The 18,332-nt window shown below is 44.5% G+C and overlaps 1 protein-coding gene across 3 annotated transcripts in view; it reads left to right on the forward strand.

Annotated features, from left to right (window-relative positions):
• The window catches only part of NME5 (NME/NM23 family member 5), a 140,124-nt gene that overhangs the window by 48,310 nt on the left and 73,482 nt on the right, over positions 1-18,332 (forward strand). For all 3 annotated transcript variants that reach the window (XM_085614465.1, XM_085614464.1, XM_085614466.1), the window contains exon 2: positions 7,338-7,488. In XM_085614465.1, the coding sequence (XP_085470591.1) occupies positions 7,360-7,488 (129 nt within the window). In that variant the 5' untranslated portion in view covers positions 7,338-7,359. The remainder of the gene's footprint in view (positions 1-7,337; positions 7,489-18,332) is intronic.

Here is an 18,332-nt window from a genome sequence, read left to right on the forward strand (position 1 = left end):
CACTCCACTAAACACCTAATATTGCTATATTTTACTACAAAAAAGGCAGTCACAGGTGAAGTTACCTTGCAGACAAAGGGTCATGATTTGAGTGGTGCAGCAGGTGCAGTGGCACTGTGCCCAAAGGTTGCCAGAACTCCTCCAAACACCTATTATTGCTATATTTTACAACTTAACAGAAGTTGTGGCCCGTGCAGGTAAGAGCGGTGGAGCTGGGTGGGGTGGGAAGGGGAATTTCGACAGACAACGAGGGAAAACGAATTATTTATTTAATTTTCCCTTGTCGTCGTTTGACGAAATACCCACCTGGCCCCACCGCTCTTACCTGCACGGACCGCCGCTGCTTAAAAGGCAGTCACAAGTGCAGTTATCTAGGCGGCACTAGGGTCATGATTTCAATAGTGAAGCAGGTGCAATGGCACCAGGACCAATAGCTGCAGGCACCTCAATATGCAGTGGCAAGTGGAGTTATCTTTCAGGTACTAGGGCATGATTTGACTGGTGCAGCAGATGGAGTACCACAGGGCCGAAAAGTTTTCAGAACTCCTCTAAACATCTAATATTGCAAAAGTTTACTACAACAGGCAGTCACAATTTGTCAGAGCGAACGTCCTTCCTTGGAATCTGCCCCTCTAAGACTGAATAGTATAGATCACAGCCGATTTTACCTGGTCCAAGAGAACAGGAATGAGTGGCAGGGGATATTTGTTTTTAATTGTAATTTTGTTCGAAGCCCTGTAATCAATACACATTCTTAGATCACCTTTAGCTTTCGGAATAAAAAAAAGCGGTGACGCAGCTGGTGATCGAGAGGGACGGATAAATCCGTTCTCTAAGTATTGATCAAGATATTGGTGCAAATGCTGGTTTTCTGGTTCAGTCAAACCATAGATACGGCAATTCGGAACACAAGCACCAGGTGTCAAATCTATTTGACAGTCATAAGACCGATGAGGATGAAGGATCGCCACCTTGGCTTCACTAAAGACGTCCTGAAATTGTGAATACTGAACAGGCAAGGCAATGTCTTTTTCTTCTGCTGTGGCGATATGTCCGGTAATCTTTCTCTCGCAATCTGAATTTTTTGTAGAAAGGCAATGAGTATGACAATGTGTGGAATGAAAGTGCAGTTTTCCTTGTTGCTAATCAATTATCGGAATGTGTAAACACAACCAGGGCATTCCTAAAATGAAACAAATGTGGAGCTTGGACGATATCAAATTGTATTTTTTCAGAATGCTTCTGATCTTTAGCATCCGTGCATTCCATGGCAATTTCAACGGTTTGCATAGTTACTGGGCCTCCAGGTAATATTTTACCATCAACTGCCTGCACAATTTCCAAGGTTTCTTTCTTTTCACAAGATATGAGTAGTCTTTGCGCAGTTTCTGCATCGACGAAGTTACCTGTTGCCCCTGAATCTACTAATACAAGTAACTGGTGGACCGTTTTCTCTTTTACTTTAATTCGAACAGTCAAACGGAAATGAGCCTTGTAATTAGTTAACCAAAAATTGATTGAAGGGAAAGCAAGAACACCCAAGAGATCCCCTTCAAAACATCTTGGGCAATTTAGTTTCTGTCGACGTATTGATGGATGCTACAACAGTCTTTGAGGTCGCATTCTTCCCTTTTGGTTTTATTGGGCACTCTTTTTCGTCCACAATACAAACCTTGTCTGTTTTTTCGACTAGAGTCTTTTTCTTCTTTACTTAATGGTTGTCTGATTGTCCCAATCTCCATAGGTTCTACTGTGGATTCTGAACTTACAGGTTGACCTCTAAATCTTTCAGGACGCCATCCTACTTTCTCTGCTTTTTCCTATCATGTTTTCTTTCCGACAATCGATGGTCTAGACAAACAGTAAGATTAATTCATTCAGGGCACGAAGTGGGTTGAGGGTCTATCTGAGCGAGAACGTCTTTGAGTTCCTCCTTTAAACCTTGATAAAATAATGCTGACCTTTTTTCTTTGGGCCACGATGTTTCAGCAATTAAACGGTTGAAATGTGACAAATACGTAACTAGGTCTTTATTTCCCTGCTTGAGTTCCAGCAATTCTCAATCAGCCGATAGAGTAACTGCTCGCCTATCAAACACCTTTTCGAACTCTTCTACAAATCGTCGCCAATTGTACAATAGAGGACTATCTTGTCTCACCAACGGAACTGCCCATGTGGCTGCGTCCCTGACCAATATGAAATCAGAAAGGGAATTCTGGATTGTGGATCTGGGAATGCAGTGGGCCTGCATGTGAAATGTAATTCAACTTGTGTCAAAAAGACTTGCACTTTGGAAGGATCCCCAGAAAAACTTTCAGGAGGAGCCAACGGTATTTGCGTTGGTATAGTCACAGCGATGTTAGTGGAGGGTTAAGACTCAGTTCTAGAAGTAGTTGTTTGTTGGAAAGTACCACTAATACCCTGTGGGTGTTGCATTTTGTCAATAACTCACTTCTCCGTAAACATGAGTTTAGACTCATGAGTTGTAGCTATTAGTCCTTAAGTGAAGATAAGAGTTAACTCCACTCTAATCTTCCACAGTCGAAAACCTTAATATGTAGATTCACTAATGTATGCTCATTCTCTCAAAGAAATACAAAGTCTAAGATTATCGTTCTCTTTCTCAGGTTCTATAAATGCACCTTGCACCGTTAACTCTGTCTTTTCCAGCAGAACTGCTTATCAAATATCTTTGCGTGACAAACACGATGCCCAGTAAAAACACGGATGGCTATTTTCAAAGATTTATGCTAAGTTTACTTTACACACAACTAAAGTGGTGCCTGAATAGTCTTACCGTCTCCCGGAACATGACCTACTTCAGATCGGCACTTAAAAGGAACTGCGGGAGCCGGCATCACAATGACGAGAAAGTGGGCGTGGCCGCTCGAGTGAAGCCGAAGGAAAAAACTTCCGATCCGTCAGGGCGACAAGGGCCATCCAAATCCTGGACTGATTGCTGATAAAAAAAGCCCTTGGAGCAAACAAAGAGAAATCACCACCTTCTCTGAAAAGGATTTCAGAAAAGAAAACGGAACCGGAGCAGAACGATCCTTCCATGCGAGCTGTCGAGGAAAAGTGAGCACGGAAGGAAGGGCGTGACTGCTGACGCTAACGTCAGCACGTTGGTGTACGCTCAAAGCACCATGGGAGTTAGAGTCTAAATAGACTATTGCTGTTCTGGGTCCTGGAATGCAAGAAAAATACAAATAAATCAGAAGAACGGTTAGTGGGTGATTCTTGTAAAAACAATGGCATTGCAGGATTCCTGTAAACAATTGTATTGCACCTAAGCACCAATAGACATCAAATACGGAAGCGACACCAGGCCCACCAATGTGCCATAGAAACAGCGCCATGCGCACGCCCACAGCGTGGCTTAGCACAGGAGGACATAGGCATGTACCGGTGGTGTTGACTTACCACAGAAGCACTTGAGTGGAGTGGAGTGGGGCGGGCCCTAGACTGCGCACCACCCTAGTTCTGACACAATTGGAGTTACCTTGCAGTAGAAATGGGCTTGATTTAAATAGTGCAGCAGGTGCAGTGGCACCCGGGCCAAAAGTTGTCATAACTCTACAAAACACCAAATATTGCTATATTTTACTACTAAACAGGATGTTACAAGTGCCGTTATCTTGCAGGCAACAGGGTCATTATTTGAATGGTGTAGCAGGAGCAGTGGCACCGGGACGAAAAGTTGTCAGAACTCCTCTAAACACCTAATATTTATATATTTTACTAATGAGCGGGCAGTCATAATTGCAGTGATCTTGCAGTTAAAAGGGGCATGATTTGAATGGTGCAGCACATGCAGTGGCACGGGGTCAAAAGCTCTAGGGACCCTACTAAACACCAAATATTGCTATATTTAACTACTAAATAAGCAGTCACAAGTGCAGTTACCTTGCAGGCACCAGGGTCATGATTTCCGTGGTGCTGCAGATGCAGTGAAACCGGGGCCCAAAGCTCTAGGAACTCCTCTTTACACCAAATATTGCAATATTTTACTACTAAACAGGCTGTCACAAGTCCAGTTACCTTAAAGGCAATAGGGTCATGATTTGAATGGTGCATCAGTTGCAGACGCACCAAGCCAAAAGTTGTTGTAACTCCTTTAAACACCAAATATTGCTATATTTTACTACTGAACAGGCAGTCACAAATGCATTTAGCTTGCAGGCACTAGGGGCATGATTTGAATGGTGCAGCAGGTGCAGTGGCACCGGGCCCAAAAGCTGTCAGAACTCCTCTAAACATAGTATTGCTGTTACATCCAATTAATTCTATTATTTCCCTCTTTCGTTTCATGTTTCTAAATGTTGTTATTACTTACCCCCGCTATACCACTAGTAACAGCACAGTATATTGCCTTTTTGGACCTAATAAAGGCATTTGAATAACTTTATTTGTCTGTTTGCAAAAAACAATCAAAGTGTACAAATACATACAAGGCTTAACACTTTAACCGACTTTCTGTAACTTATATTGTACAACTAGTCAGCAACCTACAACTTACAACAAAAAAACAACTTATAATTAATCACATAGGCAAAACCTGCTGCATATACAAATGCTTGTTTCTGTTGTGGCTTGCCAACTGAAAGCACACAGTCTCTGTGGCTTTCCTAATCTAGTTGGAATAAGAACAAGCACTGGCATAGCCAATAGGTCTCGCCTTTGGGACCTTATAAGTGTTTAGCCATGCAACGGTTGATATTGTTGCACCAAGGATATTGTGCTGCATAACTAAAAACTTATAAGGTCCCAAAAGTGAGACCTATTGGCTATGCCAATGCTTGTTTATTTTGAGAGGGAGAGTACCGGCACTTCTCAAGAGAAATGCAATACTTTTAATTGGAGAGTACTGCCACTTCTCAGAAACATGCATGTACTCTGCTACAGAGAAACTGTACTTCTATTTTTCCATTTCAAGTACTGCATAGAGGGCTAGGTACACACTTATCACTGATTACACAAATGTGGGAATAATATGCTAATGCCATTGTGGCACGCTAGTGGTCTCCAATCCTCGCTGTGTGCGTTGTTCATCTCTTCTAAATAAGACACAGAGAAAGCCAGCGTCAGATCGCAAACACAGGGCGCAAGAAGGGCAAAGTATTTAATTACAAATTATAATGTGTTCCATGAGCAAGGTATGTCCGACCAAGTTTGTTTTCCCTCTTAGATCATTCTGTCACTTCATGACACAGAAGACCGACTGCTACACACTTGGGCAACAGTAAAAGAGAAATGGCGGCTCTGTCGTCAGCTCTGGAAGCAGAAGACCACAATTCCAATCTTCACTTCCGTGCCAAAATGTGGTGTACTTAACAAAATGTGTCATCTCTCTGTGCCACACTTTTCATTTCTGAAGTGCTGAGATGTGGGTTAATGCAAAGTATTAGAAACTATAAACAAAACTGGACATTAGCATCCAAACCTTTCTAGTGGGCTGCACCATGTGACCAAAAGCAAAGAGTTGATTAGCATTAAATCTCCGCATATTTCGCTACAAGTCCACAACAATGTCCATAAAGCAGAAATCCCAGCAAGAGGCATTTCTCAATCAGTTGAGAGGAAACACACACCCGGCGTGTGTACTTTATTTGCCCTTATTTCAGTTCTACTCTGAACAAGCATTGGCCACGCGGCTGTGAAAGTGACACGGCCACGCGGCCCGCGAAAGTGAAAGTGATCGCGATCAAAGACAGATGGCGGCTGCGCTCGTGCACGCTCGCGTGAACGCAAGTGCTAGGCCACCAAAAGCCTTTGAAAACCCACACACTAAATTTCTCGCAGGGCAGCGCATGCACTGGCTCAGTGACACCAAAAAATACAATAGGCTTTCCTAGCCTGTAACTGGCTGCACCAAACTAAGGGGAAGGACAAGATGCACGATCCGATGGAAGAATTTAATTGTTACGTTTTGTCGTATTCTGAAGACAGATAAATGTAGACACCTTCATCAGACTTTTTTGGGCACTCTGCAGACCAGTGCTGGTCAGTGTTCGGCAAAAGAAGAACCTTGCTATGTTTCTTGTTACTCTTGATAAGTTGTCTGCTCTGGGAAACTGTGTTCCTGTGACCTGAGTGGGAGAAGAGGAGTTGTGCTGCCAGCATGTAGTGGGGCTGCCCAAGAAGACAATCTCACTTAGCCGCTGGAGTCCAAAACGACTAAAAAAGAAATCAATAACTGCAAGGAGTCTACGTGGTTCCACTACATGAAAGGAGTTAAGTGTCGATAGTATAGTGGAGGGGGGGGGGGTGGGGGGGGCAGTCCTGTCCACCTCTCAGAGCAAATAGCGCAAAGCATTCGGGTGTCCTCCATGCGAATACCTTCTCCGCTGTCTCCGTCCCGCTTCCCTGGGGGTCCCGATAAACAACGTTATTGTTATGCAAATATCTATACATTCTTACATATTTTTAAAGTATATGTGCATCTTAAGGCAACAGCTTAGTTCTATGGAAATAATACGAACCAATGGCATACCAAAATGTGGGTTATGTTTTCATACCAAGCTTACTAAAAGCGCATATTAGGAGAATGACGGCTGCGTTTTGATAGGCTGCCTCTAGCAAAGCTTGTTTACGTACACTAATCAAAGACCATCAATGAAGGAGAACAGCCAAGGGAACTCGCATGTTTGGAGTGGTATTCAGGCAGTTTAACACCACTGGTAAGCTACGTGGAGTAGAACATAGTGAAGTCAGTTGCATTTGTGTCTGCCTCTGCTGAGGCACCCTTGACCTTGCCAATGTGTGAGTGCAGAAGGCGGATCTGTGCCCCTGCCGACCAAGGCAGAGATCGCGGTTATTCCAGACATTTACCACTATGCCAGTCACCTCTGCAGAATGTAAAACTGCGCAGTGCTCTCATTTTCCATCTAAATGAGGAAAACACTGCCCTGAAGCAGTGGCTGAAGAGGACTGGCTCCAGGTGAGCCATGGCTCCATGATGCTGGCCCACAACTCCTTTCTCTCTCTATGTTTGTACATGGCATTAACATGAAGCTTGTCAAACATCAAAGCTGTCGTTAGCCAGAACTAGTGAGAGAGGTCAAAGGAAGCATTGCTTTTTCGTGAACCAGGTTTGAATCTGTATGTAAAGCCTTTAATGCAATAACAGTATAATTTTGGGATAATTAGTAACACTTCTTTGTTGGGCCGCTAGCTGGAGTCCAAGATGCTGCCAAAAGTGTTTGTTTTATGAAAAAATACAAGGCAGCTTTGAAAACCGATAGCGTGGATTGAAACCACTATTTGGCCAGTGAAGCAGCAATATAAGTTGTAATGTCTGGATAGTAAACGTTTTCTTGTCATCCTCAATACCACAGGTCGTAGAGCACCCACGCAAACATGGAAATATGCATGTCAGCACCGCAGATCTATGTCGAAAGAACTCTGGCTCTCATTAAACCAGATGCCCTTCATAAAGCAGAAGAAATTGAAGATCTCATCCTGCGGTCTGGATTCAGCATCGTTCAGGTAAAATCGTTAAGGAACATCTTTATTATATATTTTTGTTGCTTAGATGAGTATGTCATTTTGTCATCATGGATCGGGTATCATTCGTATGCAGCTGTTTAGCTGCCTACATATGTGTGTGCGACACCGGGACCATACTCTTCATGAGGACATCGGTTTTGTTTTCAGTAGAACTGTAGCCTTCCTCTCCAGCTGCTGTAGCCCTGGGTGGAGTTCTGCGGAGTGACCCAAAATCTCTACCGCACTTTGCGCAGTTCCGCAAGCAGCGGAGTGCATTAGGTTGCACCATTGGTGCAGTTTTTTAGCTCCTGGTGTTTGTCTCACGCGGGAAAATCGGCACCAAGGGCAGCGCAAGGGGGAGCTGCTTCTTTCTGCAGCTCGTGTAGATGTTCAACTCAAGCGGCAGCTTCCTTAACGCAAACAGAAGGTTTCTCAATGCGAGCGGTAGTGTCCGTCCACGACAGCCTGTGTAGTTTTTCGGAACTCCACGCACTGCGCGGAGTGGAAGAAACTCCGTAAACTCCGCGAGCGGCATGGAATTCCACGCCCAGGCCTAATCTGTTGTCATATGTGAAGCCTTATTTGTGAGTGATGTGAATTGTGATGTTGTACGGCATGTTATATGACATGTCAACAATGATGTTTTCTGTGTTGTAATTTTTGATGTTATTAATGATGCCAGGAACAATGCACGGCTTGGAGCCGTCACTGTTGCGTAGCCAGATGACACACCCTACACCCATTCCCAGTGCATGCTGGTGCTGGGGACAAAGCATAATGCCACTGCATGTAGGTGGTAGTTGGGGTTGAAAAAGTAACATCACCAAAGCGCAAGGCATCATAGCAATAAAATAGTGTTTCTGAAGCAGGTCAAATCTTGACATCAAAATACATTTCAGTCTACACTGGAGATATGATCTGATGACGGAAATTGTAGCCTGATAAAGTCCCTAATGTTTCCCAAATAAAGTTGTGGCAATCTCCTCAGTAACTAATCCTGCTAGGCTACTATGTGATCTGCCTCATTGTATGTGTTGCACGGTTTTAGAAGGAACACTGTTCAAATTTAAGTGCACACTATAACCGAGGCAGCCAGGCTAATGGAGATTACACCTTCGGCTCTGGTAGCACTGTAGGCAGTTTTCAGAAAGTGGATTATTAATTTGTCAAAGTGATACCCTTACCAACTTAATAAACGTCTGGTTATGCCACCATACAGTTCTAAGAAAAACTCTGCTCATCCCTTAGCAAGCATGGTATAAGAACCAGGCAATTCCCAGGGAAATCTGTATTAAAATGAAGCAGTATCAACAATATCACAGCCAAGAATATAACACAATAACATTCTAAAAGCAGTTTAGGAACATGGATAAAAAGTGAATAAAAAGACACTGAACAATTAAAATTGGAAAATAGGTACAAGCAATGTGAATTTTATAATTTTGAGGCAAAAGCACCAAATATAGCCGACCAGGGGGATCTAATCATGATTTCAGGCTGACTATGATGGAGGGAAGGATATATGCAGCTTCGCGTAGTGAAAGGTTTGCATTGGGACCTTCAGCGGGTCAAGGTCAGGAGCTGAATTCAGCAAGAGCTTCTCAAAGTCAAATACATTGTCATTGAGATCCCACCAAAGCTTTTGGCTTTGGCACGAAAATCACCAAGTGGCACAAAGCTAGATTCTGTAGCTCCTGAAATCGTTTAGCTGCCTGGATAGATGTGTGCCTCGTCCAGGTCCAAGGTTTTTCTTTATAACTTCGTCAATTATTTGATTTTCCTAATCCACCAGCATTGCAAAGCTGTAGCTGTTCGGGGTTCTACAAGGGTCGGTATCTCTACTTGGAGGTGCGAATGAACCAGTATTTAGTGCTGTAAAGAGCTCAAAGGGGGACAAATCTGTTTTTCTTTGCCACCGATTATTCTTCCTCCCAGGGAAGCCTCAGAATTTATTCTCAGTCCCCCAGAGGTGAAAAAAAACAAAGGTCCTTATTTAGAGTTGAGCCAGTGTGGGACATTCTCCGGAAAGTTGTTTATGCCCTACCCCCTTATTAAGGGTGCATTGATGTCAATGGCAATTCTAAATATGGTTGATGGGAGGCAGCAACCCTTTTTGGGCAGGTGTCCTGCTCTGACAAACTTAAAAAAAGGCCCCTAGACTCACATTTTTCCATGTGCTTGAGAAGTCTCTTCTTAACACGTCTGCATTCCCTATGGTAAGCTTCTAGTGACCAGTCTCTCTTAAGCCAGGGCTACCTCGTGGTCCAGTCGTCAGTGGTCACTGGGCCTTTTTGAGGTTAGGAGTCCCTCTGATTTTATGTCCCTGTCCCAGGTAACAAGAGGTCACCTCTTGACCTTTGAAGAGCAGCTTCAGTGTATATGTGCCAGCATGAGTCAGCAGTCCTTGGGTATTGGGACTTCCAGATTTGAGGCAGAGTATTTGTCTTGCAAGAAGTTTCCTTTCCAGGTCCAGGAATTTTCTGAGGACATGGTGGTGAGATGCCAGGATTACCATGTGCACTAGCCAGTAATTGCCAAATTCCTTATACCAAATTCAGACAATTTTCTTGCACAGTCCCCACCTCTTTTGTCAGCACTTTCTCCCTTGGTTTACACCAAACCTTCCCAGGGACCTCCAACCAAAATGGCTCTAACCATCCTCTATCTGGAGGAGCTCTGGCCGTTCACCTAGTTACTCTCCTATAAGTGATGAGGTATCTACCCATCTGTCTGATACTGGAACTGTTTTCCCTTCTGCTGAGTTTGGAGCCAGAAGATCAGTCCATTGTTTCCCAGGAGGAGGGTTGTTAGCATGCCAGCTAAGGATGTGTATTGAGGTTGAGATGAAGTGGCCTTGGAACATGGCTTACAGGAAGTAAGCTCACAAGCTCCTGGCCAGATAGACGATAATATCCCCTAAATCCTACATTATCCTGCTCGACCATGTGCTTCTGAAGCAGCTATGATGCGCTGCAAAATGCCATCATACAGTACCTGATTGGACTGGAAGCCCTCTGCAGAGCTGTAGGGGAGAGCTGTCAGGGCCTGCAGCGCTTCTGACAACTGGCTGTTGTCCCCGGCTGGGGTCGCCGCTTCCCAGCTGTTGCCTGCAAACATTGTACCAGGACACTGGGGGACTCTGGAGGACCCAGGAGGACCCATCATACACTCGAGGTGCCGGGGCGCGCGCATGCGCCTCTACTGCTGAATGTGCTCCAACCCGGCTAAGAGACAACGCGACTCGGCCTGGTGGCGAAGTGAGCCACTGCAGACACCAAGGGGCACCTGGAGATCAACACTGTAGTGGGACTTGTGAGTGTGTCTGCTCCTAGGGGGCTCCCCTCTGACACCTTATGGTCTCCTTCGCGGCTTGGGGGCATTTTGGAGACAGCAGTGAGGTAAACTGTTGCACTTCTACTCCGCATGCACGGCTGCCGTGCCGGCATGCCTGTGCCTGCTTCTCTGGATGGCACCTGACCTGGGGAGGCCCACTGCCTCAGATGATGGTGGCTGCATTACTTGGGAGGCTCTGAGACCCCCCCTCTGTGCATACTCTGGACTTGGAGGAGCGCCTCAGCCCCCTATCTCCATGGACCGTCCCTGGTCACATGCCAACTTCAGCGGGTGTTGTGCTCCTCTTCACTGCAAGGTTTCTCCAATAGCAGTATAACTTGTCCTTAGGTCACTGCCCACTGGTTACAGTTACTACACCCACTGCGCTGCCTGCAGGGAGACTATATGCTGGCACATTCGAGTTAGAGCGGACTTTGTGCACTTAACCTGGCACTGTAGGGAGGTACAGGACTACTGGGCCCGTGTAATAGGGGTGATCCAGAGGATGGTCCATATACCTTTTGTGCACTCACCCCAGTGCTGTCTCCTGAATGAATGATAATATAGAGAGCAAATACTCAACAAGAGTGTCCTGGCGCTGATGAACAGATGGCAGGACTCTGAGGCAGACTAGTTTTTGAAAAGCCTAGTTTTAAGGTTTTTCTTGAAGATTACTAAATTAGTAGTGGTTCTCAACGTTGCAGGCAGTTTGTCCCATGCTTGAGTGCATGAGAATCTGAAAGATCTACCCCCCCATACGGGCCAATCGTATCTTAGGAATGCAGACCAGATCAGAGGAGGAGGATCCTAGGGTGCGCACTGGAGTGTAGCGGTTGATGCGTCTGTTCAGATAACTGGCTCCCGTGCCATGAAGGGCTTTGAAAAATATCACTAGTGCTTTGAACTTGATCCTTTCCTTCATTCACAGCCAATGTAGTGACTTAAGGATGGGAGCCATATGGGATCTAGGTTTGAGCCTAAGGATCTCCCTTGCTGCTGCATTTTGCACCAGTTGCAGGCGCTGGATGAGATAGCCAGGTAGGCCCAAGTGTAAACTATTTGCATAGTCTAGTCTAGACGTTACCAGGGCCTGGACTACTTTCTTTTTGGTATCTACTGGCAGGAGCGGAAGAATCTTTTTTAGCATGCGCATTATGCCAAACCAGGAAGTGATCCTGGGTACTATTGGGCATCCAAGAGCAAGTAGATGGCACATAGGTTTCTTCACTTGGCACTAGTCCTGGCCAGGCATCACATAGCTATAACCTAAATGGGTCAGACTGTGCCTGACTTCACTCGGTGGTGTGGTGTGGTGATGTTCTGGAGTAGTCCATGGCCAAGGAAGTTCACATGAGACTAGCCATGCGAGATGATAATCTAATTGAGGATCTTGATGTTGGGAAGGATGTGTGTGACGTATGTCTTGATCCAGAGGTGACTATGACCTCCTCTGAAGGTGAGGTCATAGTCATAGGGGAATCTGATGGGGAGGACACAGATGAAGAGGGTGTTTTATAACCAGGGTGTCTTGGTTCATAATACATACTTATATTCATGATAGAAGCCAACTGTCTGGCGAGTTTTATATGGGTCCTGATGTGAGAGTTGTAGACTTGTACCATTGTACCCACTTTGTCATTCAATGCTGCTGTAATGTTTGTAATTAAACTGAAAAAGAAAGGTTTTAAAAAAGATGTGAATGGAGCTTCAACCATTTAACGCCCTTGCAGTTTAAGGTATAATCTCATTAAATTATTTAAGTTGTTTTTTTCATCAAACTGCAGCCCAGTAAGAACAGAATGGTGCCCCCCAAAGCCATATATATTTGTCATATATGTGGTGGTGTAAATACATACTCCAGCCAACATTTGATCTTTTACTTGAATGCGTCTGGTGCAATTTCTGTGTCTCCTACAGTGCTTTACAAGAAAATGAAATAGACCAATTGTGTGAAATTAATTTTAACAGCCCAATATTATGGGTAGACCAGAAGCACTGTGGTACCTAATGGCCATGCCACAGTGCACATAGCCATAATCCCTAACTGATTTCCAACTACACAACCTACAGCAGCATTCCAATCATCCTACACACAAGAAAAGCCATATCGGTGATCTCATCATGGCCAATCCTGCCATTGTTCAACTGCCGCTCTCTAATAGAAATGTACTGGTTTGACCATTATCTCGTACCCTTCCTGCTCATTCTACCTTTCCCAATTATTGCCTCGCAACCAGGCTCACATAGTCTGAAAACGATCATTAGGGATCTTTTAAAAAAAATGAATGTTCTCATCTCTCAATAAAAGCACGCTTACCTTTAAAATGAAATCCATGCTCGCAACTTACAGCAATCTCATCTCATAAGCAACTGACTCAGTCGCAGTACCAAAACTGAAGCAACAGAGACTATCACATCCATGGTTTTCCTATTATCTAAGCAACAAAACAAGAGATATTTATAAGCTAGAATGTGAATGGAGACTATCGAAATCGCCCCTACTTCTCACAAAAGTCAAGATATTAAGGAAAAACTACAACCATTTCAGTGGCCAAGCCAAATTGTTTACAATCACAGTTACAGCAGTCCACAAATCCTGCCAAAGCGCTGCTCCATTTCATCCATGCCAGCATCTCCTAGGCTGACCAATCTACCTCTACCATCTAATGCAAGAAATTTTTTGAATACTTTAGATATAAAATCCTCTCCATCCATGCTTCTTCCACTTCCAATATCAAACACTAACTAATAAGATGGTAGATATCAAACTCCCAAACAGCGGAGAAATGCTGGCTCCCAAGTAAAAGGAAGTGGATCTCTGAACTCAATCAGACCATTCCTGGGACAAAGTTAGATACATTATTTCACATTTATTCCAATTAATCATGGATCAATAAATCCTCCTGTATTCACTAAGGAGTCCACATTATTGGTCTAAGAAATAGTAAGCCTGAATTCCACTTGTTCACCCATGGGAAGAGAAATTTTGCTTATACATTGAAGCTCTATTCTCTTGAAGAAGGAATGGGAGTAAAGTAATGTTTTTCATTTCTGGCTTCAGTTTCCTTCAGCAGTCACACAGGCACCAAAAAGCAAAGAAACCCTTTTCAAAAAATTAAAATGAAAAGATTCAGATATTTTCTATCTAGTGTTTAGCTCGCCTTGTGCAATCTTCACCACTCTGCATATATATGAATATCTAAGGATTTGAGTTGTCCGCCTTTGGCCATCTATCACCTCTTTTCCTGTGTCCTCTGTGGCAGTTGCAATCTTTGATCCTTTTGTTGAGATCCGAAAAAGACAAAGGAGGTTGATTCACAAAAAGTATATCAGGATTGTAACCTGCATTCAACAGTGAGGTGATGCTCTATATTTTGTTGATGCAAAGAAATAGGAGGGAAGACCATTTGTTGCTAATTTTCTTCTTGCTTCATAAGAAGTAGATCCTTTTTCTGCAGCTTGGAGAGAGCAACATCTTCATAATTGTGAAGAATGTAGCAAAGAAAGAAAAGTGAATTGAGACTCCTAGCTGCTTTGAGGATCTTCTCTCTGACTTCTGCTCTCTTCCTTATCATGCAACACAGCTCAGCAACTTTGCTTGGTGCCCTGCGTTGCATGTACTTTTAGTAAATGTGCCCCTCAGTATCACCTAGAAGGATCCTCAGGAACAATAACCCCCTATAATCCCACCTTCCAGCAGATTTCTCTCTGAAAATAATATGAGCAGAGGAACAGAGTGGCCTGACGGGGGGGAGGAAATTAGAGTGGGTACACCAGGGAAGGAGACCTGAAAGAAAAAAACAACCAACTACAACACTATGTGCCAACGTGCAATTTGCAAGTCCTCATTCATGTAATTACAGCAGTAAATCATTTGTAAGGAAATTATATTATTGCACAGTTGTGCATGGAGAAATAACATCAAATCATATATCCATCAGAACTGCTATGCATATAAAGGTTGGTTGATTATAAATCTGCTACCAGCAGATCAATATACACCTGTGGGTGTTTGAAAGGAATCATGAGAAGCATATGACCAGAACATGCCCCTAACTGAATCAGACTGTTGAGCAAACATAATAATATTCACAATAATCAATGTGTGTACATGATTCAACAATTCATGTGGACACCCCCATAGGACCATATGGCATCAAAAGTACATAGGTATATGGCAGCAGCATGAGAAATATCACTGTCTATTAAGTGACCAGGCTTCAACCCATGCGTGTGACCTGAGAGCAGAGAGTGCAATGAAGAAACACCAAAATATTTGGTGCCTGTCCATTATGTTCAATACTCGGGAGCCACAAAATCAGAACAACCCATACGAGTAACACAGCAGGAGAGCGGGGCAGCATGAAACACACTCCCGAAATACATGAAGGCGAGCAAGAACAGGCACCACAACCATGCCACCAATGGGCTGGCGACATCAGGAAGGAGACATCCATATAACTTCCTTTGGCAGTGCAGCATGAAAGAAGGAACGCTTCTTCACGACTGCGAACTCTGCGGATATGCAAATGCACAGACGGATCTTACTGCCCAACCAGGAAGACGGAGAACAGGAACTGACTGCAAATACCCAGAATCAGGAACTGACTAGCAGGCGCCAACCCGGTGATCCCCTGGGTTAAATACAGTTAGTATATGGCCGCCAAACCACTGCGGTCTCGCGAGATCCCACCACTATGGGTTTTCTATTGTCACCATAGAGGCCATCTTGTAGTATAGAAGAACATGCATAATCTGGTACCTTCCAGCATTTCCACCAATGGCGATTCCCATGTACATGGCATTTTGCACATATGCCATGCCTTTCTTCTGTCTGTGGAGATTGGTTCTTAAATTACACTTCCATGATTTTGTGCTTTGGAGAGATCAAAATTCTGTCAATCTGGTCTCCACAAAGTCCTCACGGTATGGCTTTTCATTTGTATTTACCTGGCAAAAAGGGTCATGGGACCTTTCCTCTATGTTGAAGGTTACTTGTTGAGTTCACACGGTCGACTGTTCACAACAATGGCACCAGTCTATGAAGGAATGTAGACTGAAGCCAGTCTTCCAGCCCATGTGAGTTCTATTCCGCTTTTATTTGCCAGAGCCAGAAATAACAGATGGTCACAGGCTGCATTCAAATCATCTGGATCTGTGCTTCACCTTATAATGGCTGACAGTTTGTAACAATGCACAGCCAAACATAAAGTGCCTTGGCCATCAGTAAGAAAAATATGTCTTAATATGCTCTGCATGAAGAGCAGCAGTAGCTTCAGTGTCCAATACCGTACTGTTTCCCGCAGCCACTCTGCACGTGAGGGATAGTGGACCACTGGTGCTTGCATGGTGACCAGAATCAGTTCAGCATTCACCCACAGGCCCACTCAGGTGGGCCTCTGACGTGACTAAGCTAAAGGACTAGAGATGGGTTCATCCTGCAATCCTCTGGAATACTAGGTAGTTGACTCTTAGCTGGATAGTGCACTTACTTAGCAGGCTTAAATGTGTATTGTATTGATGACTCAGTGCTATGGATCACATGACTATTGGAGGTGCATGTGGACAATCTACAACTGTTGGAAGTTAGGCGGAGAGTGACTCTTAGCATGGTGAATCCCTTACACCAGCTTCAAAGACACCTGCGCGCTTGCATGTGTCACCTTGTCCTGCAAACTTTATTCTTGGCCAGGCAAATCACCAGTCTTTCTACACCCATACACAGAAGAGCCTTCCCACACTTCTTTAAACTGGTCCTCAGCTGAAGTGTGTCCTGCTCCAGGTCACCCATAAGGAAGGGTATAAGGGAGCTCGTTTGCTGCAGCTTCCTAGAGCACTGCCGATCTTCCACAGCACACCACTGATAGTCCCCTTCCTTTGCAGCATCATCCCTTTGCGAATTCAGGCCATGATCCCCAGAGACGACTATGGCTTCAGGGATGAAGGGTTTGGTACCAGTGCTTCACAAGCTCATTGCCACCCACCCAGACTCATGCCTGTAAGCCCTATTTCATGTTAACAGTAGAGAGCATTCATCCAGGCTAAGGCCTGTAAGCCCCTGTTGCATGTCCACAATAGAGAGCATTCACCCAGACTCATGCCTGTAAGCCCCTGTTTCATGTTAACAATAGAGAGCATTCACCCAGACTCATGCCTGTAAGCCCCAGTTTCATGTTAACAATAGAGAGCATTCACCCAGACTAATGCTTGTAAGCCCCTGTTTCATGTTAACAATAGAGAGCATTCACCCAGACTCATGCCTGTAAGCCCCTGTTTCATGTTAACAATAGAGAGCATTCACCCAGACTCAAGCCTATAAGCCCTTGTTTCATGTTAACAATAGAGAGCATTCACCCAGACTCACGCCTGTAAGCCCCTGTTTCATGTTAACAATAGAGAGCATTCACCCAGACTCACCCAGACTCAGGCCTGTAAGCCCCTGTTTCATGTTAACAATAGAAAACATTCACCCAGACTCAGGCCTGTAAGCCCCTGTTTCATGTTAACAATAGAGAGCATTCACCCAGACTCAGGCCTGTAAGCCTCTGTTTCATGTTAACAATAGAGAGCATTCACCCAGACTCATGCCTGTAACCCCCTGTTTCATGTTAACAATAAAGAGCATTCACCCAGACTCACGCCTGTAAGCCCCTGTTTCATGTTAACAATAGAGAGCATTCACCCAGACTCAGGCCTATAAACCCGTTTCCTGTTAACAAAAGAGAGCATTCACCCAGACTTAGGCCTGTAAGCTAGGGGTGGGCGGAATTTGCGAAAGCGACTTTCGCAAATTATCACGAAAATGTTAAAAATCTCCGCAAACAAGCGGAAATATCGCGAAGATGCGGAAGTTTTTTTCCGGCATGTTCGCGAGATTTTCTGCATGGTTGCGGGTCGCCAACTTACCCATGTGGTTGCTTGCGGGCGCGGCCATCTTGTTTTCAGTTGTCTCGCGGTGCATGATCGCGAGAAAAAAGACGTGATCGCGCGACGCATGACGTCACTGCAGACGCGAACTGTCGCGAGACAGCGCAAATGGCTAAAACAATACAACATCTCATGGAGAACGCGACCGGATCGGGAAAACTTGTCGGCGAACGCGGGCATTCAGGTAAGGCGATCGCGCGCGCGCGAGAATGTATTATTTTACAGCGCGAGCAAGAACCAAATTATCGCAAAGCTGCGGAATGCGGAAATTTTGACATTTCCGCACTCTCCGCGGAACGCGGAAATGCCAAATTATCGCAAATTCCGCGAACGGAACGGAAATTTTGCCCAGGCCTACTGTAAGTCCCTATTTCATGTTAACAACAGAGAGCATTTACCCAGACTCATGCCTGTAAGCCCATGTTTCATGTTAACAGTAGAGAGCTGTACTTTCATTGCTGATATGGACACATCGTATATCTTGTTTGCCTCTAAAATGTTTTGCAACGAGTGCTGGACTCCGAGCTTATAAATATCCTACAGGTGACTTTTTTGACGACGCTCTTGAATGAGCAGCTGTAGTG

The sequence above is a fragment of the Triturus cristatus genome, chromosome 7 (assembly GCF_964204655.1).
Source record: "Triturus cristatus chromosome 7, aTriCri1.1, whole genome shotgun sequence".
Taxonomy (NCBI): domain Eukaryota; kingdom Metazoa; phylum Chordata; class Amphibia; order Caudata; family Salamandridae; genus Triturus; species Triturus cristatus.